At 44.1% G+C, this 24,037-nt stretch overlaps 1 protein-coding gene across 1 annotated transcript in view; it reads left to right on the forward strand.

Moving 5' to 3' along the window:
• Positions 1–3,574, forward strand: part of MINDY4 (MINDY lysine 48 deubiquitinase 4) — a 65,050-nt gene extending 61,476 nt beyond the window's left edge. Inside the window, exon 18 of the mRNA XM_044294073.1 lies at positions 2,959–3,574. Within this exon, the coding sequence (XP_044150008.1) occupies positions 2,959–3,007 (49 nt within the window). The 3' untranslated portion in view covers positions 3,008–3,574. The remainder of the gene's footprint in view (positions 1–2,958) is intronic.
• Positions 3,575–24,037: the final 20,463 nt, after the last annotated feature.

Below are 24,037 nucleotides of genomic sequence, written 5' to 3' on the forward strand. Positions count from 1 at the left end.
CGCAGTCTTGGTTACTAATTTAAAGGGTTAAGTAAGACTTAAAGGGTTAACGTTTACCATGGAAACACAAGTCATGAAGTGTAATGAGGGGTACAGACAAAACGATGGGTCCCTTCCCGAAAGACTAAATTTAGCTCCCGCTATCAAGGATGTAAAGGACTTCCACGTTAGAGCCATTCCAGATGCAGAAGCCATGTTGTGAATCATTGTGCAGAGCTATGTGTCTCCATGGTTACAGACTACAAACTCTGTGTAGTCTGATCCTGGCATCAGGTGTTACTCTCTCCCTTCTGCTTCCTATACTTCATAACCTACATGACTACATGACCTTTCTTGTAGTCTGTTACCATGGTGACAGTTCTTTTTTAGCAGTCGTATGGACAAAATAAGAGGAGATTTTAAATAAAAACTATTTGCAAAAAGTTGCATTATTTTCATATTAGGTGCAATACAGCAAATGTGTACACACCCTTTAAAGGGGTATACCGAACTCTGGGACCGGCATTGGTGGAGAACAGGGTTCCCTTACTCTCTAGGTGGCCGCCAGTCCCTGCATGTGACTCTCTCCATTTACTGCTATGGGATTTGTGGAAACCCCCCTCCATTCATCCTCCACCTGGATGCGGTGGCCCATTCAGAGGACATCTCTATTAGATCAGTAGGGGCCCAGCTTCTGACTGAAGGGGGACCCCTGTCCTTCACCTAGGTCTGGGTCCTAGAGGTGGTACCTGAATCTATTACTATGTCTGAATTGGGAATACTCCTTTAAGCAGACAGGTTAGGTAGGTACCTGGGGTCCATCTGATGGGGATCTGGCTCCGGAAGCTGGAGCAGCGAAGATACGATGCTGCCATGTTCATAAATCTGCAGCTATTTCCTCCTGTCTCTGATGACTGGACCATTACACGTGAGTAACTGGAAGGAGTCGGTGTGGAGAGTCGCCAGTTGGGTGCGGCGGATGGATGTAGAAAGATCTGGAGAATTCCACTTTTCCCATGTTAACCGTCCATCGCATACTTGGCCTCCATGTAAAGTCGATGTCAGAAGACCAGCCTATAGCTGAGGACATCCAGATGATCGGGGGGTCCGCAGACGCTATGCACGCCCACACAGATGAGCCAGACATGTGTTCCCTGCAGCCGCCTGCTCCCTATTAGTCATGTCAGTCCGGTAGACGGCAGCCTCTTAGTCCAGAGAACTACCAGGCTCAGCGTGGCCACACTTTTGGGGAGTAGTATGTCCTTTTCTGGGGGACATACGTGTAACTCTGTATAATGGGGAACTCATGTTTTGTTTTTTTTCCCATTTAGCTAAAGGAATCCTCTTCTCTTAAAACGTAGTTCTCATATATACGACTGTTAGATATTTTTGCGGTCCGCAAATCCGCAAAACACGGATACCGCCCGTGTACATTCAGCATTTTGTGGAACGGCCGGCCCCTAATAGAACAGTCGTGTCCTTGTCCGTAATGCTGACGATAATAGAACATGTTCTATTTTTTTACGGAACAGCCATGCGGACGCATGGAAATGGAATGCACAGTCGTTTACGTTTTGTGTGGCCCCATTGAAGCGAATGATTCCGCATACGGGACGCAAAAAAAAACCCGACACGGACAAAAAAATAAGTTTGTGTGCATGATCCCTGAAAGGGGTTTTCTGGGACTATAAAATCCATTCTGTTGGGTTAGGCTATAAATATCAGGTCGTGGGCATCTGACAACTCCCCCTCCCCCCCCCCCCCCCCCCTATAATGATCTGACTGAAGGGGCCACCAGTGTTGCCTCCCCTTTTGTGGTTTACCAGGAACAGCGCCACACTTTTAGTAGTGGTGATGCCGGGTATTGTAACTCTGTTCCATTCACTGGTATAGGACTGCGCTGCAGTACTGGGCACGGCCACTACCAATAGTACGGCGCTGTGCCTGGTAAACAAGGAAGGGGAGGCAGCACTTTCTGGAGAGTCATGGCCCCTTCAGTTAAAGGTTTGGCCCCTACTGATAATGATGTCCTAAGAATTGGCCCCCAGTATTGCAGTGCACCGATCACCTCTTTAAGGCTACATTCACACGTCAGTATTTTTCTATAATCCGAATTTCGGTCCGTTTTTTTGTGGATCCGTTGTTACTGAAAATGTTTCCGTATGTCATCCGTTTTTTGCGGATCCGCAAAAAACGGAAACATGTATACATTTCAATAATCAAATAAAGTTGTTTGGATTTCTTTAAAAAAAAATGTAAAAAAATAAAATAAAATTTGCTATGTGTTTCCAGGAACGGATTCCGCAAAAAACGGAAGACATATGGAATGACATCCGAATGTCTTCCGTTTTTTGCGGAACCATTGACTTTGCATTGTACCAGGATCCGATTTTTCAGGGACATAATAGGACATGTTTTATATTTAAACGGACATGCGGAACGGAACAACGGAAACGGACAGCACACATTGTGCTGTCCGATTTTTTTCCAGGACCCATTGAAAATGAATGGGTCCTGATCTGGTCCTGATCTGTTCCGCAAAAAACGGAACAGATCAGGAAAGAAAAAACGGACGTGTGAATGGACCCTAATGCCATATATAAAGACAATCCCACCGTTATATAAAGTTCGCTCAGTTCTCTTTTTTTCTTCTGCTTCTCTTTCTTCTCCATTCACATCCAAAGCTAAATCCACAGTTCGGCTGCTTTCTTGAAACCAGAGAGCAGTGCATTGTGGGAGCACAGACATCAGTTACAAAGTTGCAATTCGGCTGTTAGGTCACGTGTCTGACAACAGGGAGGAGCTAAACCGCTGTCTGTCTCCAGGGGTAACCGGCTCTGTTTTCAAATTAGCAGCTCTGGGTGTGAATAGAGAAAAACAAGAACCCAAAAACACAAAAAATAAATAAATAACGAAACCAATGGAGCAAATCCGCATAAATACAGTGGATTATAATTCATGTACTGATCTCTCTTGCAGGTGGAGGGGCGCAGTTGTGGACTGGAATGGCACAGACCCCATCCTATAAACCATGAGATGACGCTCGCGTGGCCTTTCCTCAGGGGACTCTGACGCGCTTGGCGATTGTCTTGCAAGTAAAGGCGAGAGTCTGTGAGGCTGTAAAACACCCCCAGATAATAGGGGATGTGACCACCTGTAGAGGAAAGGTCAGGATATTGGAAAGCGTCTAACGATGTAGCAGAGCTGACTTTGTCTTCAACTCCTTGGAGCTGCCTGTGCTTCTTGAGAACTTATAATAATTTAGAAGGTTAACCTGCAGTCCTGTGTAAAAGCAGAGACGAGGATAGATACTACTGCACGTGTGAACCCCTGACCTCTGCAACATCTGACAAACTCAACCCTGCTTCATCTATACTTTATACATTGCAGGTGGGACTTGGAAAGTGTTTATAACACCAAATTATCCCCAACATGCCTTGAAAAAGTATTCATACCCTTTGAACTTTTCCACATTTTTTCCACACATTGAAATGTATTTTATTGGGATTTTATGTGATCGACCGACAGAAAGTACAAGTGCGTGAGACGGAAATGCTACATGGTCTCCACAATGTTTAATAAATAAATATCTGGACAGCGTGTCGTGCATTTGTATTCAGCCCTTTGTAGGACCACCTACAGCTGCAGGTCTTAGGCCTCTTTCACACTTGCGTTGTCCGGATCCGTCGTGTACTCCACTTGCCGGAGGTACACGCCGGATCCGGAAAAACGCAAGTGAACTGAAAGCATTTGAAGATGGATCCGTCTTCAAAATGCGTTCAGTGTTACTATGGCAGCCAGGACGCTATTAAAGTCCTGGTTGCCATAGTAGGAGCGGGGGAGCGGTATACTTACCGTCCGTGCGGCTCCCGGGGCGCTCCAGAGTGACGTCAGAGCGCCCCATGCGCATGGATGACGTGTCCATGCGATCACGTGATCCATGCGCGTGGGGCGCCCTGACGTCACTCTGGAGCGCCCTGGGAGCCGCACGGACGGTAAGTATGCTGCTCCCCAGCTCCCCGCTACACATTACCATGGCTGCCAGGACTTTAGCGTCCCGGCAGCCATGCTAACCATTCATAAAAAGCTAATGCGCCGAAAAGACGTTTAGCTTAAGGCCGGATCCGGATTAATGCCTTTCAATGGGCATTAATTCCGGATCCGGCCTTGCGGCAAGTCTTCAGGATTTTTGGCCGGAGCAAAAAGCGCAGCATGCTGCGGTATTTTCTCCGGCCAAAAAACGTCCCGTTCCGGAACTGAAGACATCCTGATGCATCCTGAACGGATTTCTCTCCATTCAGAATGCATTAGGATAAAACTGATCAGGATTCTTCCGGCATAGAGCCCCGACGACGGAACTGTATGCCGGAAGACAAGAACGCAGGTGTGAAAGAGCCCTTATAGGGTCGGTCTCTACCAGCTTTACACATCTAGAGGCTGACATTTCTGCCCATTCTTCTTTGCAGAAGAGCTCGCGCTCAGTCAGATTGGATGGAGAGCGTCTGTGAGCAGCAATTCTCAAGTCTTGTCACAGATTCTCGATGGGATTTAGGTCTGGACTGTGACTGGGCCGTTCTAACACATGAATATTCTTTGATCTAAACACTTCCATTGTAGCTCTGACGGGATGTTGAGGGTCGTTGTCCTGCTGGAAGGAGAACCTCAGTCAAGTCTTTTGCAGCCTCTCCCAGGTTTTCCTCCAGGATTGCCCTGTATTTAGCTCCATCCATCTTCCCATCACCTCTGACCAGCTTCCCTGTCCCCCCAGCATGATGCTGCCACCACCATGTGTCACGGAGGGGGTGATGTGTTCAGGTCGATTTGCAGGGTTCGTTTTCTGGCACATATTGCGTTTTGCATTTAGGCCAAAAGGTTCCCCTTTGGTCTCATCTGATCAGAGCACCTTCTTCCACGTTTGCTGTGTCCCCTACGTGGCTTGTGGCAAACTGCAAACGGGACGTCTTATGGTTTGCTTTCAAAAATGGCTATCTTCTTGTCACTCTTCCATAAAGGCCAGATTTGTGGAGTAGACGACTAATAGTTTTCCTCTGGACAGATTCCCCCACCTGAGCTGTTGATCTCTGCAGCTCCTCCAGAGTGACCATGAGCCTCTTGGCTGCTTCTCTAATCAGTGCTCTCCTTGCCTGGGCTGTCAGTTTAGATGTACTGCCATGTCTTGGTAGGTTTGCAGTTGTGCCATACTCCTTCCATTTTTAGAAGATGTATTGAACATTGCCCCTTGAGATGTTCAGAGCATGGGATATTTTTTTTTTTTTTTTATAACCTAATCCTGCTTTACACTTCTTCACAACTTTATCCCTGACCTGTCTGGTGTGTTCCTTGGTTTGCATGATGCTGTTTGATCACTAATGTTCTCTAACAAACATCTGAGGCCTTCCCAGAACAGCTATACGGTAGTTAGACTGAGAGTACATTACACACAGGGGGGCTCATTAGGCGACTTCTAAAGGCAATGGGTCACATTGGATGTTATTTAGGGGTGTCAGAGTTCATGGGGCTGAATACAAATGCACAACGCACGTTTCAGATTTGTATTTATTAAAAATGTAGAAAACCATGTATCATTTTCTTTCCACTTGAGACATTCTTGTGCTTTGTGTTGGTCGATCACATAAAATCCCAATAAAATACATTTAAGTTTGTGGAAAAGTTCAAGGGGTGTGAATACTTTTTGAAAACGCTGTATTATGCACATAAGAAGGATTGTAAAACACAAGCCCCTCCTCAGGAGCCGATATTAAATTTCATCATCTCCAACTTGACTTCTCACCCATTTTTACAAGAATCTGACCTCGTAGGTGCAGAAGAACCAAACAGCACTGAGGTCAACCAGAAGTGGGTTTAAAAAACAACAAAAAACCCTTAAGGGCGTGTATACATTTGCATCTGTTTTTCATTGGCCTAATGTATTTAAAATTAAAAAAATGCAGCTTTGCAGATAGTTTTGAACAAATAATCTCTTGCCGTTTTGTGTATCCAGCTCTTATGAGTTGCCATGGTTACAGACAACTCCCTGCGTGCAGTCTGATCCTCAGCCCCTTCTACCTGATAACCCACAGACAGTAGAAGAAGAGTCAGACTTTACCATGGAGACACATAGGTCTGCGTAGCAGCTATAGACACAAAACCTAGGATTTTTTTTTTAAATGAAGGCTTGAAAAGTTTTTTTTTTATTCATTTATTTTAAATTTGTGATGCATTCAGGTGCAATTAAAATGGTTGCAAAAGTTTACATACCCGTTAAGCGGCTTAGATCAGAATGAATGTCCCGCCCCCTACTGGTGATCGTACAGATCTCTTGACCAACAGTCTCCATATTCTACTTTTCAAGGACAAGGTCCAACCCCCATTCATACCAGTCCCTTGCACCTGTCTGTCTGACAGTCCTGTTGCTATGGATACTGAACAGCAATCCACTTAGAGTGGTTGTCAGGCAGCGAGTCCCTAGCAACCAGCGCGTCTCCGATTACTCAGACCAAGGCAGAACTGGCATCAATCTTAGGGCACAGACTGGGCGACGCTCAGACGAGGCTGTTCTCCTCCACGTTGCGGTGGAGGACATTTATAGCGCCGTATTTAATGTATTAATTTATCATGGAACGGTTTGTTGTGTTTGTGTTGAAAAACTGCAATTTACTTCTTTTTTTTTTACCATTATTTTTTATAAAATTTTTGATATGTAATGAAAATGGTGCTTTTATTGTGTCAGTCACTCGAGTCGTTGTCCGGGGACTAGAAAAACATGGCCATTTATCTCCAGAAACAGCACCACTCCTGGCCAAAGGTCGTGTCCGGTATTGCAGCTTGGAAGCGAATGATGCCCAGCCTCGGTGCTGTGTACAACCTGTGGACAGGGAAGAATTTAGAAACTTCTATACTGGATATCCCACAGGAATCAACACAGGAAAAACATAGTAAAGCAGAATTAACCCCTCACGCACCGTGACTAACTTCCTGCACCTGAATGTACCGTTACATAGTGGGGCTGGATCAAGCACAGCAGCTGTGGCCACCCCATTGACAGCAGGAGCCGGCTTCAGACGGCAAAGGTCCAGATTGGAACCAGCTCCGATCCTAGCCATTTAACCCCTTAGAAAAGGGGGATATTAGGAATAACTCATGGCCATCAAGGGAAACCTGTCAGGCAATGGGCCAGTGGGAATGGGGAGATATCATTGGATTTACAGGCCTTACACATCTCAGTGGTTTGTTGTGCAAGATGCGATCATCCTCCACGTGTCCCAGATTTCTGTCAGACCTGGAAAATTTGATCCACAGAAAATAAAAGAAAGCACTTTTTTTTTGTACAAAACTGGTAAAACGTAACTAGAAATTTGGTGTTATGTCTCACCTGAGGTGGATCCACTAAGGCTCACGTCTGGGTGAGCAGAGCCGCGCAGACAGGTGGCGCTGGTGCAGCAGAGACGAAGAAGACATAGTAGATCTAGAGAGATAAGTGATCCGGAGCAGCATTGAAGCAGGGTTAAAACGTTGCATAGCAGAGCAGAAGTAGTGTTGTGCAATGTGGGCTTGCAGAGCTGAAGCACGCCTATAGTAGTAGTGTTGTGCAGGGCTGGCCTGGGGATGTGCAGTAGTAGCAAGTCCAAAGGAGTAAACTATGGTCAGCAGCAGGGAGGCAAGACTACCTCAAGTATCAGGCGCGGTCCTGCGGTCGTGCAGCATGGAAACCAGACGCGCAGAGGAAGCAAAGGCTCCCGAGTGAGGAGAGGGGGAGCCCTGTATAGAGGAAGGTAATATTCCACCATAGTCTTATCAAAAGGCAGAATAAAATCATACTCAAAAGATGTACGCGCCCCAGAAGGGTACCGATGAAAAGTGCGGGTCGTCCCTCAAAAAATGAGCCCTCGCACAGCTTTGTATGTGGCAAAAGTGAAAAAGTTATTGCTCTCGGAATATGGCGAAACGTAATTTTTTTTGTTTTAGTATTAATTGTTCAAAAGTAGTAAAACATAAAAACTGATATAAATTTGTCAACATAATCATTAAATGTAACAAGTTATTTATTCCACAGAACGAGGGCTGCAAAATGTAACAGGAATAAAGAAACCGCGTCAGACTTGGTGGCCGCGGCGTGGAAAATATGCAAATTAGCTCTTGGTGCAACAAGGGTGGTGGCTGTGGCACCCAGAGGCGATTAGGACAATATGATGGGCACCAACATAGGCAATACAACAAAAGACAGGGTGCTAGCCAAAGTATCGTAATCAAAGTGCACGCAAAAGAACAAGAGATAAGAGAAATACCAACTTTATTGGTAGACTTCATAAAGATAGAGAAGTCTCCACTGAGACCAATGAGAGGGGGTCCAGGATAGATTCAAAAATAATAAAGATAAAGCAACAAGGTGATTGTGAGAAGTATAAAAAGTAATTAAGAATAGAACATCGCATGTGCAAGATAAAGGGCCGGTGCATAGAGGATAAGTGACCTGTGAAAAGGATTAATATCCAGGGGACCTCCCATCCAGCGCTGCCCTAAATGTTGTGCAGCTTCATCAGGGGTCAGTCGCTTCTAATCCGCACCCCCACCACTCTCACTGGCAGGGCCGAGCACTGAAGATGTAATCGCACCTGGCCCCCTCGAAGTCTTGCGCCTACGCATTCCCACTATGTGATTGGTGGAGTACAGTAGAGAAGATCGCCGCCACATACGCAGTACAGCACCCGTGCTTTGATGATCCGTACTGTACTGCGCCTGTGCTGATCACATGGTGGAATGTGGTGGGGGCACGGACCAGAAGTGACTGAGCGCCTAATTTACATATTTTAAAAACCTTGATTTCTCCACTTTGCAGCCACCGATCGAGATGAGACCAACAGCATTTGATTCCGCTGACAAGCGCACATCTCCCATGTCAGCTGGTTTGATGTGGTGACAGATTTCCTTTAAACATTTTTGTAATATAGTTTATTAGGGAAAGATGTTTCTTTCTACTAGAAAACAGTGTAAAGAGTCTTCTTAGCAGCTCTGTCCCCGAGCTGAGGGGAGTCTGTCTTCAGTTCTACTGAGCGCTGAAGACTCCTGTGAGTAATGTACAGAGGCTATCCCTACCCCAGCCCCTGACTACGTATATGTGCCCTACCTGTCACTGCCCTGCCTATCTGACTTGTTTCACACAGGGGCAGATTTACCAAGGCCTCTTTCACACGGGCGAGATTTCCGCGCGGGTGCAATGCGTGACGTAAATGCATTGCACCCGCACTGAATCCGGAACCCATTCATTTATATGGGGCTGTGCACATGGGCGGTGATTTTCACGCATCACTTGTGCGTTGCGTGAAAATCGCAGCATGTTCTATATTCAGCGTTTTTCATGCAACGCAGGCCCCATAGAAGTGAATGGGGCTGCGTGAAAATCGCATTGCATCCGCAAGCAAGTGCGGATGCGGTGCGATTTTCACGCACGGTTGCTAGGAGACGATCGGGATGGGGACCCGATCATTATTATTTTCCCTTATAACATGGTTATAACGGAAAATAATAGCATTCTGAATACAGAATGCATAGTACAATAGGGCTGTACACAGAAAAGAAGAAGACAGAAGAGAAGCCGGCTGCGCGAGCAAGTGGATTAAGGTGAGTTAAATTATTATTAATTTATTTTTTAACCCCTCCAGCGCTATTGTACTATGCATTCTGTATTAAGAAGGTTATAAGGGAAAATAATAGCATTCTTAATACAGAATGCATAGTACAATAGCGCTGGAGGGGTTAAAAAATTAATAAATATTTTTTTTAACTCATCGTAATCCACTTGCTCGCGCAGCCCGGCTTCTCTTCTGTCTTCTTCTTTGCTTTGTACAGGAAAAGGACCTGTGGTGACGTCACTCCGGTCATCACATGGTCCATCACATGATCTTTTACCATGGTGATGGGTCATGTGATGGACCATGTGATGACCGGAGTGACGTCACCACAGGTCCTTTTCCTGTACAAAGCAAAGAAGAAGACAGAAGAGAAACCGGGCTGCGCGAGCAAGTGAATTAAGGCGAGTTTAATTTTTTTTTATTTTTTTTAACCCCTCCAGCGCTATTGTACTATGCAGTCTGTATTAAGAATGCTATTATTTTCCCTTATAACCATGTTATACACAACCCCGATCCTAAACCCGAACTTCTGTGAATAAGTTTGGGTTTAGGTACCAAACATGCCGATTTTTCTCACGCGAGTGCAAAACGCATTACAATGTTTTGCACTCGCGCGGAAAAATCGTGCATGTTCCCGCAACGCCCGTGTGAAACCAGCCTAATGGTGTCTAAGAATACAAATCGCAATCTTAATATTAGACACATTTGCTGTTCTGGTCCATAAGGCTTTAAAAATGTGGAGTATCATAAATCCTGCTCCAGATTTCTGCTAGAATTCTGTCCATACGCCCAAATTTGTCCATGCACCAAAAATTCTGTCCATGTGCGAAAACAAAAACTGCCTAGTCCAGTTTAACGCCACCTTGCTAGATTGTGGTAGTAAATCTGCCCACAGTCGTCTTCAGCGCTCAGTAGAACGCTGAAGACGGACGATGGACTCCCCTCAGTAACTCTCAGTTAGAGGAGACTGTTAACACTCTGTTTTATAGTGCAAAGAAACTTTTTGTAATAAAGTATATTACAAAAATGTTTATCATCCTCGACCCTACGCAATATTGAAAATGAAATGACAGGTACGCTTTAATAGAAGAAGCTCCAAGATTAAGACTTGCGGTGCTCGTCTTATTCCATAGCTCCCATAGAAGGGGGGACTTTTCCACCTCTCTATCCATTCTGTGATCGGAGGCGTCATCTATCTAATCGATAGAGATAAAGGAGCCGACGTTCTCAACACCGCACTGAGCCCAAAGGTTCATATTTACGGTATGCTTTGAAGGTTTTGCCCTATCTGGACGTCAGTAGGATATGCCATAAGTGTCCGATAGGTGCAGGTCCCACCTCTGGGAATCACTCCTATCTAAGCATCAGGGCCCTTCCATGAACAGAGAGTATGCCGCTCATGTGAGGTGTCCTCTCCATTCACTGCTATAGGACTTCCGAAAAATATCCACGCCAATGCTTGGCTATTTTCAGAATTCCCACAGCGTTGAATAGAGAGGGGGGGGGCTTTGCATGGGCTCCTTACTCTCCATTCACGTTAGGTTCCCATTCTTGAGGTGGGACCTGTATCTGTCAGACATTTATAACCGATCCAATCGATAAATGTGGAGACAGAATAACCCCTTTAAATATCTGAGATGGGAATACTCCTTTAAGATCCTTCTCAAAAAGGAACATTACCCTTGGTTGCAGGGTCCGACTTCTAGAAATTAGCAGTGGGAGCAAGCAGGATTGGGTTCAGCGCTGGCCCAGCATGCCCTAATAGCTGTAGGCTGTCCAGGCATACTGGGAGTTGTAGTTTTACAACAGCTGGAGGGCCGCAGGTCGGGCATTCTTGCTCTAAGGAAAGCCACCTGCCATCCACTGGGTGATTTGCATTTGTGTCAGGTTCTGCAGTACAGCCCATTCATGTCAATAGGGCTTAGCTGCAGTACCGAATACGGCCACATGTGGCGCTCCGGCAGTAAAGGGGCTGTGGTGATATTACACGTGTGAATATTTTCTATATTTATGAGAGGTGTTCTCAGTTATTACATGAAATCTGTGTAACAGTAACATGTGGTCGGGCCTGGCACGATGCCCGGCTGCAGCACTGTGGGTCTTTGCACCTTATCGGGTCAGTTATGTTTATTTACCGCCTGATCTGCTTTGTTTTCTGTCCTGTAGTGAAAAATAAGAGCTATAATTGACTTTTTTCGAACTCCATTGTGGAGTGAGTTGTGTAAGCGGAGGACGCCTCTCACAGCGGGGGCTTCAGGAAAACTTCCTAGGTATGAACAATCTCATTCTACTTGTTTATATTGGCTGCGAACCCGACTGTGAGCTCTTTGCCGAGATTTGCGGCACACTTATATAATAATGGCTGAAACACTGTTTATCCTCTCTGGACTTCAGAACTTTTCAATAATACTGATTTATTGTACACAAGGGAAAGCGGGATATCAGAAACTATAGCTGAACCTGCAGGATAACATCTATGGCAAAAAATAGGAGGGTACAAGGCCAGAATGTACTGTAATGTGTGCCAGTGGTGCCAGGAATCCTAATATAATAGCTCAGATAAAAATGTTATAAAAAGATTGTAATAAATGTAACAACTATTACTGACTATCAATAATACATTTTATGTACTAGATTATAACTACTATTATACTTCTGTATAAAATAATATAATACTGCCCCCTGTGTACAATAATATAACTACTATAATACTGCTCCTATGTACAAGAATATAACTACTATAATACTGCTCCTATGTACAAGAATATAACTACTATAATACTGCTCCTATGTACAAGAGTATAACTACTATAATACTGCTCCTATGTACAAGAATATAACTACTATAATACTGCTCCTATGTACAAGAATATAACTACTATAATACTGCTCCTATGTACAAGAATATAGCTACTATAATACTGCTTCCTATGTACAAGAATATAACTACTATAATACTGCTCCTATGTACAAGAATATATATACTATAATACTGCTCCTATGTACAGGAATATAACTACTATAATACTGCTCCTATGTACAAGAATATAACTACTATAATACTGCTCCTATGTACAAGAATATATATACTATAATACTGCTCCTATGTACAAGAATATAACTACTATAATACTGCTCCTATGTACAAGAATATATATACTATAATACTGCTCCTATGTACAAGAATATAACTACTATAATACTGCTCCTATGTACAAGAATATAGCTACTATAATACTGCTTCCTATGTACAAGAATATAACTACTATAATACTGCTCCTATGTACAAGAATATAACTACTATAATACTGCTCCTATGTACAAGAATAGAACTACTATAATACTGCCTCCTATGTAGAAGTATATAACTACTATAATACTGCTCCTATGTACAAGAATATAACTACTATAATACTGCTCCTATGTACAAGAATATATATACTATAATACTGCTCCTGTATACAAGAATATAACTACTATACTACCTTGCTTAGCAAAATAGGAACCTAAGCAGGATTGTGATGCCACATTTGAATGTTATTATTGTACCCTATTTATAGGACACATTTTTTCCCCCCAAAAGTAAGAAAAAAAAAAGCATTGTGTCTTATAAAACAAATACTAACGAGGTCTTCCATTATGGAAACTCTCCTTGGTATGCAGTACAGTAGGTGCAGGGAGTGTCGCACTAGCTGTACTTACCGCTCCCTGTGCTACACTGTGTCTTGACTGTGTATAGGGGGTACTATTTCTCCTTAGGGAGAGAGCGCCTTAATCAGCGTGTGGAGACTTATAGGCCATACATGCTCCTCTGGAATTCTGGGAGGAAAGGGATGCAAATGAGCTCCTAACAAGCTCTGTGTATAGTAACATAGTTTATCAGCCTGTTATCCTGCAAGTTGATCCAGAGGAAGGCAAAAAACCCTGTGAGGTAGAAGCCAATTTTCCCCACTTAAGTGGAAAAAGAATTCCTTCCCGACTCCAATCAGGCATCAGAATAACTCCCTGGATCAGCGACCCCTCTCTAGTAGCTATAGCCTGTAATATTATTACACTCCAGAAATACATCCAGGCCCCTCTTGAACTCCTTTATTGTACTCACCATCACCACCTCCTCAGGCAGAGAGCTCCATAGTCTCACTGCTCTTACCGTAAAGAATCCTCTTCTATGTTTGTGTACAAACCTTCTTTCCTCCAGACGCAGAGGATGTCCCCTCGTCACAGTCACCGTCCTGGGGATAAATAGATGATGGGAGTGATCTCTGTACTGACCCCTGATATATTTATACATAGTAATTAGATCTCCTCTCAGTCGTCTTTTTTCTAAAGTGAATAACCCTAATGCTGATAATCTTTCAGGGTACTGTAGTTGCCCCATTCCAGTTATTACTTTAGTTGCCCTCCTCTGGACCCTGTCCAGCTCTGCTATGTCTGCCTTGTTCACAGGAGCCCAGAACTGTACACAGTCCTCCATGTGTGGTCTGACTAGTGATGTGTAAAGTGGTAGGACTATGTTCTCATCACCGGCATCTATGCCCCTTTTGATGCAACCCATTATCTTATTGGCTTTGGCAGCAGCTGCCTGACACTGGTTTCTGCAGCTTAGTTTGCGGTTCACCAAAATTCCTAGGTCCTTTTCTTTGTCAGTGTTAGGCCTCATGCACACGACTGTTGTGTGCATCCGTGGCCGTTGTGCCGTTTTCAGTTTTTTTTCGCGGACCCATTGACTTTCAATAGGTCTGTGGAAAAATCGGAAAATGCACCGTTTTGCAGCCGAGGCCGTGATCTGTGTATCCTGTCCGTCAAAAAAATATGACCTGTCCTATTTTTTTGACGGACAACGGTTCACGGACCCATTCAAGTCAATGGGTCCGTGAAAGAACTCGGATGCACACAAGATTGGCATCCGTGTCCGTGATCCGTGGCCGTAGGTTGCTTTCATACAGATGGATCCGAAGATCCGTCTGCATAAAAGCTTTTTCTGATCTAAGTTTTCACTTCGTGAAAACTCATTTCCGACAGTATATTCTAACACAGAAGCGTTCCCATGGTGATGGGGACGCTTCTAGTTAGAATACACTGCAAACTTTGTACAAGACTGCCCCCTGCTGCCTGGCAGCACCCGATCTCTTACAGGGGGATATGATAGCACAATTAACCCCTTCAGGTGCGGCACCTAAAGGGGTTAATTGTACTATCATATTCCCCTGTTAAGAGATCAGGGCTGCCAGGCAGCAGGGGGCAGACCCCCCCCCCTCCCCAGTTTGAATATCGTTGGTGGCACAGTGTGCGCCCCCCATCGCCCCCCCTCCTTCCCTCTATTGTAATAAATCGTTGGTGACACAGTGTGCGCCCACCATCGCCCCCCCTCCTTCCCTCTATTGTAATAAATCGTTGGTGGCACAGTGTGCCCCCACCATCGCCCCCCCTCCCTCCCTCTATTGTAATAAATCGTTGGTGGCACAGTGTGGCAGCCACCATCGGCCCCCCCTCCCTCTATAGCAGTAACAACATTGGTGGCAGTGTGCGGCCTCCCATTCCCCCCCCTCCCCATCATTGGTGGCAGCGGAGTTCCGATCGGAGTCCCAGTTTAATCGCTGGGGCTCCGATCGGTAACCATGGCAACCAGGAAGCTACTGCAGCCCTGGTTGCCATGGTTACTTAGCAATAGTACAACAGTAGAAGATTCATACTTACCTGCATGCTGCTGCGATGTCTGTGTCCGGCCGGGAGCTCCTCCTACTGGTAAGTGACAGTTCTTTAGCAATGCGCCGCACAGACCTTTCACTTACCAGTAGGAGGAGCTCCCGGCCGGACACAGACATCGCAGCAGCCAGCAGGTAAGTATGAATCTTCTACAATTGTACTATTGCTAAGTAACCATGGCAACCAGGGCTGCAGTAGCGTCCTGGTTGCCATGGTTACCGATCGGAGCCCCAGCGATTAAACTGGGACTCCGATCGGAACTCCGCTGCCACCAATGATGGGGGGGGGGGAATGGGAGACCGCACACTGCCACCAATGTTGTTACTGCTATATACTGCTATAGAGGGAGGGGGGGCCGATGGTGGCTGGCACACTGTGCCACCAACGATTTATTACAATAGAGGGAGGGAGGGGGGGCGATGGTGGGGGAACACTGTGCCACCAACGATTTATTACAATAGAGGGAGGGAGGGGGGGGCGATGGTGGGCGCACACTGTGCCACCACCGATATTCAAACTGGGGAGGGGGGGGGGGTCTGCCCCCTGCTGCCTGGCAGCCCTGATCTCTTACAGGGGAATATGATAGTACAATTAACCCCTTTAGGTGCCGCACCTGAAGGGGTTAATTGTGCTATCATATCCCCCTGTAAGAGATCGGGTGCTGCCAGGCAGCAGGGGGCAGTCTTGTACAAAGTTTGTAGTGTATTCTAACCTGAAGCGTCCCCATCACCATGGGAACGCCTCTGTGTTAGAATATACTGTCGGATCTGAGGTTCACGAAGTAGCTCATATCCGACAGTATATTCTAACATAGAGGCGTTCCCATGGTGATGGGGACGCTTCAAGTTAAAATATACCATCGGATTGGAGAAAACTCCAATCCGATGGTATAAAAGAACTCCAGACTTTACATTGAAAGTCAATGGGGACGGATCCGTTTGAAATGGCACCATATTGTGTCAACATCAAACGGATCCGTCCCCATTGACTTGCATTGTAATTCAGGACGGATCCGTTTGGCTCCGCACGGCCAGGCGGACACCAAAACAACTTTTTTTCATGTCCGTGGATCCTCCAAAAATCAAGGAACACCCATGGACGAAAAAATGGTCACGGATCACGGACCCACGGACCCCGTTTTTGCGGACCGTGAAAAAAAACGGTCGTGTGCATGAGGCCTTAGGCCTCATGCACACGACAGTGTTTTTTCACTGTCAGTGATTTGGCGTCAGTGGTCCGTGTCCGATTTTGCTTCAGTTGTGTTTCCTTGTGTCTTCCTTTTTTTTTGTCTGACAGGGGGAAAAAAAGGAAGGTTAATGAAAAGTGTAATTTTATTGCACCAAGGTCTTGTAGAAAAAAACTGCGGACAAGGATGACATACCAGTTGTGCATCCGTTTTTTTTGACAGACCCATTGACTTGAATGGGTCCGTCCTCCGTTTTCCACTGACAAGAATAGGACAGGTTATATTTTTTTGACGGACTGGAATTACAGACGCGGAGAAAAAACAGAGGACTATCAGTTTTTTATCACAGCTCCATAGAAATGAATAGGACCCCCGCTAAACTGTGAAAAATGACGGAATGGACGCGGATGCACACAACGGTCGTGTGCATGAGGCCTTACCCAGTGTTTTACCATTTAGTATGTACTGGTGACTTGCATTATTCCTTCCCATGTGCATAACCTTACATTTGTCAGTGTTAAACCTCATCTGGATATTTCAAGTGTGGCTGGGTTCAAGCCTTATCTTCCGTGCTTCACAAGGGTGATCAGAGGTGAGAGCTGCAACTTTCTTTTTCTCTACATGTATATATACAGTATACTGTCTTCTGTAATGTATATATACAGTATACTGTCCTCTGCAGATATATACTGTCATCTGTTGTAGATATATACAGTATACTGTCCTTTGTAGTATATACTGTATATACAGTATTCTGTCCTCTGTAGTAGATATATACAGTATACTGCCCTCTGTAGTATATACATACAGTATACTGTCCTCTGCAGATATATACTGTCCTCTGTAGTAGATATATACAGTCAGGTCTATAAATATTGGGTCATCAACACAATTGTGACATTTTTGGCTCTATACACCACCACAATGGGTTTGAAATGAAACGAACAAGATGTGCTTTACCTGCAGACTGTCAGCTTTAATTTGAGGGGATTTACATCCAAATCAGGTGAACGGTGCAGGAATTACAACAGTTTGCATCTGTGCCTCCCACTTGTTAAGGAACCAAAAGTAATGGGACAATTGTCTTCTCCGCTGCTCCATGGCCGGTGTGTGTTATTCCCTCATTATCCCAATTACAATGAGCAGATAAAAGGTCCAGAGGTCATTTCCAGTCTGCTATTTGCATTTGGAATCTGTTGCTGTCAACTCTCAAGATGAGATCCAAAGAGCTGTCACTATCAGTGAAGCCATCATTAGGCTGAAAAAACACAACAAACCCATCAGAGAGATAGCAAAAACATTAGGCGCTGGCCAAAACAACTGTTTGGAACATTCTTAAAAAGAAGGAACGCACCGGTGAGCTCAGCAACACCAAAAGACCCGGAAGACCACGGAAAACAACTGTGGTGGATGACCGAAGAATTCTTTCCCTGGTAAAGAAAACACCCTTCACAACAGTTGGCCAGATCAAGAACACTCTCCAGGAGGTAGGTGTATGTGTGTCAAAGTCAACAATCAAGAGAAGACTTCACCAGAGTGAATACAGAGGGTTCACCACAAGATGTAAACCATTGGTGAGCATCAAAAACAGGAAGGCCAGATTAGAGTTTGCCAAACGACATCTAAAAAAGCCTTCACAGTTCTGGAACAACATCCTATGGACGGATGAGACCAAGATCAACTTGTACCAGAGCGATGGGAAGAGAAGAGGCTGGAGAAGGAAAGGACCTGCTCATGATCCTAAGCATACCACCTCATCAGTGAGGCATGGTGGGGGTAGTGTCATGGCGTGGGCATGTATGGCTGCCAATGGAACTGGTTCTATTGTATTTATTGATGATGTGACTGCTGACAAAAGCAGCAGGATGAATTCTGAAGTGTTTCGGGCAATATTATCTGCTCATATTCAGCCAAATGCTTCAGAACTCATTGGACGGCGCTTCACAGTGCAGATGGACAATGACCCAAAGCATACTGCAAAAGCAACCAAAGAGTTTTTTAAGGGAAAGAAGTGGAATGTTCTGCAATGGCCGAGTCAATCACCGGACCTGAATCCGATTGAGCTGCATTTCACTTGCTGAAGACAAAACTGAAGGGAAAATGCCCCAAGAACAAGCAGGAACTGAAGACAGTTGCAGTAGAGGCCTGGCAGAGCATCACCAGGGATGAGACCAGCGTCTGGTCATGTTTATGCGTTCCAGACTTCAGGCTGTAATTGACTGCGAAGGATTTGCAACCAAGTATTAAAAAGTGAAAGTTTGATTTATGATTATTATTTTGTCCCATTACTTTTGGTCCCGTAACAAGTAGGAGGCACATATGCAAACTGCTGTAATTCCTGCACCGTTCACCTGATTTGGGTGTAAATTCCCTCAAATTACAGCTGACAGTCTGCAGGTAAAGCATATCTTGTTTGAATCATTTCAAATCCATTGTGGTGGTGTATAGAGCCAAAAATGCTAGAATTGTGTTGATGTCCCAATATTTATGGACCTGGCTGTATATATAAACAAAGTTTGAAAAACCCAATCCTTATCTTACTAGACCATTCCTGATTATCAGGTCATTGGCAACCAAGTGTGAACTCACTCAAGTCTCCTTATTCTAATACAATTCACCACTCCGTTAGATGTACCGCTCATATATCTGAGTGGACCTTTTGGAGGAACTGTATGCACAGTGTATATTGGAATAAGGAGACCTATGTGAGTTCACACTCGATTGCCAATGGGCTGATAATGAGGAATAGTCTAGTAAGATAACGATTGCAATATATAACACTACACATTAGTAGATTGTGCCAAAAATTTTACCTCGCGGTAACCATTGATTGGGAAGTATGCAGCAAATTGGTCATGGTATCCAGCACACCGAACTCAGTCCATGTGAACTCTACATCAGCGGCCTTTACAGACTGTTTAGAAGAATTCCAATCAGCATGCACATCGGGGACACTTTTATTAAGACTCAATAAGGCCCTACGGTGGCGGTGCATCCTCCGGAGTTATGTAGAGGTGCCAGCTCTTCTAAATGTAGGACAGTTCCTATCGTTCTTACATTTAGACCATTTTCTACGCTGAAACCAGGCGTAGAAAATGGTAAATGTGATGTGTCTACTGGACCACCCTACCATAGCCCAACTTTCTTAGACCTGCCGTGAGCGGGGAGAAGTCACAGATTATGGGACAAAGGAACCTTTGACCCCCATCATTTCTATCATTGGAAAGAGACATGAGCTGTCATATGCTCTTATAAAGCTGCTGCTGGTTTTAGGTTCCTGACATTCTATTTTACTGTTATTCATCATATCTTATTTTTTGTTTTTTGCATCATGGTTTATTGTATCACCACTTTTGATTATATGCCTGGGGTTTTCAAAATCTATATATATTCTAATAGATATAGCCCATATTTTATACTAAGTGCTCTTGAGAGTCGATCTCTTCCTATTACAGCAAAGATGAATGAGAAGTCCTGGAGGGATGATATGGCCTCCACAGAGCCCTGATCTCAACATCATCCATCCATGAAGAGACAGAAGGATTTGAACAAGCCTACATCCACAGAAGATCTGTGGTTACTTCTCTAGGATGTCTGGATATTTCTGTCCAGGATATTTTGGAGCTCACAATCCTTTATGCTCTATAAATATTTTTGTTTAGTTGTAACTTATAGCCAAATGGCAAGAAACAAACACGTAACGAGGGCCTCTTTGGTCTTCAACAAGATGGCAAATTGCTCTATAGGATGCTCAAAATCATTCAGTATACTAAAGGAATAATGTCTGTATAAAGCCATCTTGAAGTCTATCTCTAGGATTCTGTCTCAGCCACAGTCAAGTTTAATTTAAAGAGCTCAGCCCTGGCAGGTGAGGGGCAGAGGTGGTTCAATAGCTTTCATAATGCTGATCTCTGACATCACACCTTGACCTTGGCCTTTAGGATACAAGAAGCCAGTCTAATTGGAAGCCTTGGAGAGCAAACAATACTCGAAAAGAGTCATTTGTAAGATGGACTACGCCTCTCCGAGAATGATTTGGACAGGACAAAGTATAACAATGTACTTCCTCTAGTTTATTGCTTTCTTTCACTTTATGTGGTGCCAGGGAAGGTTTATTTAGGAAGTACCAATAATTAACCATTGATGTCTGTAGTTGAGTTCCCATGAGATCCTAGTTTACTTGTAATGTTTGTTTTGTAGGAAGTGGCTTCTGGAGAACTTGCAGATGGGTCACGTGTACAATAGATTCTCTGGCACTGACAGAGACATGTTTTAGTGAATCGGTTCTCTCTCACACAAGACGTTTTGTTTGTGCCCGATAACCACATGAGAATGGCCCAACCCGCGCCTCTTACTTTTCGTAAAGTCTCCAAAATTGGAGGATTGATGGGAAATGGAAAAATAATCAGACCTTCTGAACAATGCTCAATGGTCCTGGCGAGTTCTTGATAGAAAAAGGTCAAAAATAATCATTATTTATATATATTTTTTTTTTACATAACCAGATTCCCCCATTGTTTTTCTACATTGTATGACGTCCAGAATAATCTTCTTGTTTGTTCTTCAGCTCATACAATTAGAAATTAAATAATGATACATTTGCAATCAGCTTTTTTTTTGGCATTCTGCTCAGGATAGTAAGACTCCACCTGGTTCCTGGATAAACTCGCTAGTTTAAAGGGGATTTACTAAGTTGCTACGAGGGTGGCCCCAAGGTTGGAAGGTGCCCAGTGCATTATCTTATTTCTCCCTTATGGTATAAAACCATACAGTGTACAAATAACCATAGCACAGAGCGCCTAATTGTTAGCAACATACAGTATAGTGCCTTAATATCAGTGCCACAAGTTGGCCAGATCTTGAATACAGTGGCCAAAGTAAACAGCACCACCACAATTCACTATACAGTCTCTAATAATATAGTGACCATACATAAGGTAATAGTAATGCTGTATGAGGACACCGCCAACATACACATGCAAAAATAGCATTATTATTACTACTAATAATATTAAACAGTGCCTAAGTAACTACCACCATACAGTGCTCATACATATAGTAGTATACAATGTTTGTATAATACTCCTGAACATCTGCGGCGCCCTTCTTCAGCAGGAACCTGTGTCGGACCATTTATGACCACACAGGTCACACACTAAGCCCTAGCTGCCATACATAAGATGATTTATACATTGTGACTTCATAGAAAAAGATTTATATTGGCAGGTGATACAACCGGTTGCCCTTATCATTACCTCCATGCCTAATTTTCTTGGATGCCCATAGACTGAAAGTGGGCGTTTCGAGGGCACCTTACCCAGAAAGCCATTGAGCGGTGCTCACTAGACCTAACTAGCTGACTCTATGTTTCTCATTATTCATTTTTTTCACTGTAGCGTTTTCACATTGAGTCTTGCCTATGACTAGATACTTCCACATCTCCTCTGCTGCTATATTATACACTAGTGGCAGATGAAGAACACCTGGAAACCTTAATGCGATTGAGCTGAGAATGACAAACTGTTAGTGGCGCTTGGCCAATGATAGCACAACCAAGGCGGTGTACCCTTCATATTGGGTTCTGCAGCAGGGTATGTGTTGAGGCAGGGTCACAATAATACTGGGTGGCCCTTTCAACTTAGAGCCGAGGAGGAGGTAAGAATACATTTTTATTTTTTTATACTATTTTAGGTTAAATCGATATGCTCTGTACAAAGCCTGCTGCAACTTTTGGCAAGTAAATGTCTACCACCGGCGTACTGGTTATCTGACCAGGAGCCCCTCTCTTGTCCCTGCTGAGTCACCGACTTCTCGCTGTCTCTGGTATGAGAAATACCAGAAGCGAAACCAGCAGCAGCCAGTTCAGTTTGTTAAAGATGATAGAGCAGTTTTTTCAAGTACTGCGCCAATCTCATGCGCATCTGCAAATGGATAATCATTGCCTGAACAACTAGGTTCAGTCCTAATTGGAACGTGGCCTCTCTCCGGCACATACTCTGTTCCTTGATCTCATGGATTTTTGGGCAGGCAAATTGGAACAGTAACTCGAACTGGCCCAGTTTGTTATCAGTGTATTTTGTTGTCCAGCCTCCAGTGTACCGTTGCCCCACCCAAGCGAACAAAATGTTCCTACTCAAGTGAAGAAAATATTACATTTGTCTAAATGAATGGTATGGATCAGTAAGGGTTTTCACACACCTCTGGCTGAAGCCCATGTGTAGATCTGCCATTGCTGACAGTGGCTATTTATCACTACCTGTCCATCATGTTTGACACTGTGTTACTGCTGCTACTGCCACTACTACTACCCGACACAGCCACACATGTAGTGCCTTGTCTGTCAGGTTGCATACTATGCCGCTACTATTATCCCTACACATCTGCACATCTTCTGCCTTGTTCATGAGACTCCACATTCACACTGTACTGCTGTGACAGTTTAGATAATCGTTCAGAACAAGCCAGTGCTGCTTCTGATTCTACTGTGTGTATTAATATAGGCAGGCATCTGCCCTTGTTAAAGTATAATTTCTGGATCGCTTGTTCAGAACAAGCCACTGCATCTTATTTTTCTACTGTGTTTGTTCGTATAAACACGGGCAGGCATTTGGCCCCAATGGGAACAATTTTAGAATTTTATTTTTAATTTAAAAAACATAAATCCAGTAAATGCATTGTGTTTTTAAACAAGCTGTTTGTTACCACCGTCACCCATGTGTTCACCCATAGCTATATATGTCAGTGTCACTCTGACGTTGTTTACTGTTGCTGTCTTTGCATTAAGGAGCTTATAAGGGGAGAGAGTGAAATGTTATTTTTTTTTTTTTAATCAAGAGAAAGACGGGAAAAATATAGGAGACCTCAGAGTGTCATACGCAAATTTTTCAGGCCAATTGGAGCAGTTTCAAATTGGGTAAATTCGATTCGGACCAGAGTAGCATTTTCTGATCTATTTGTTAAAGTGGACCTTTCACCATGTATATAAACAGTTACATTATCTAACAGTGCGGCCCCCAGCGATGTATTTACGATTATTATTTTTTCAGAGGACCCCACTTTCGTCCGCTGTGGCCTCCGGTAGTTCTGCTTGAATACCTAAATAATGTTTGAGGTGAACTAAAATTCACAATGACGTATGACCAACATACTGCCAATTTTCTGGATGTGAAAATATCCAAACAGGAGGATGGGCGTTTGGCTACGGATTTACATCGCAAAGAAACTGACAGAAATAGTGTACTACATTACCAGAGTGCACACCCACTTCCCATTGAAAAAGGCCATCCCTAAGTCCCAATTTTTGAGGGTTAAAAGGATAGTGTAAACCCCCTGATACACAAAACATGAGAATGAAAGAAATATCCTCCAGGTTCCGGGACAGGGGTTACCCAGAGAGGATACTCCGGGAAGCTAGGAGTACCAGTGAGGTTGTAACCGTAGTAAGAAACAGAAAGGTAGGTGACCGTATACCATTTGTTCATAAATATCACCCGTATAACTATCTTTTTGATAATATTGTGCGTGAGCACTGGCATAT

Source organism: Bufo gargarizans, chromosome 5, assembly GCF_014858855.1.
Source record: "Bufo gargarizans isolate SCDJY-AF-19 chromosome 5, ASM1485885v1, whole genome shotgun sequence".
NCBI lineage: Eukaryota > Metazoa > Chordata > Amphibia > Anura > Bufonidae > Bufo > Bufo gargarizans.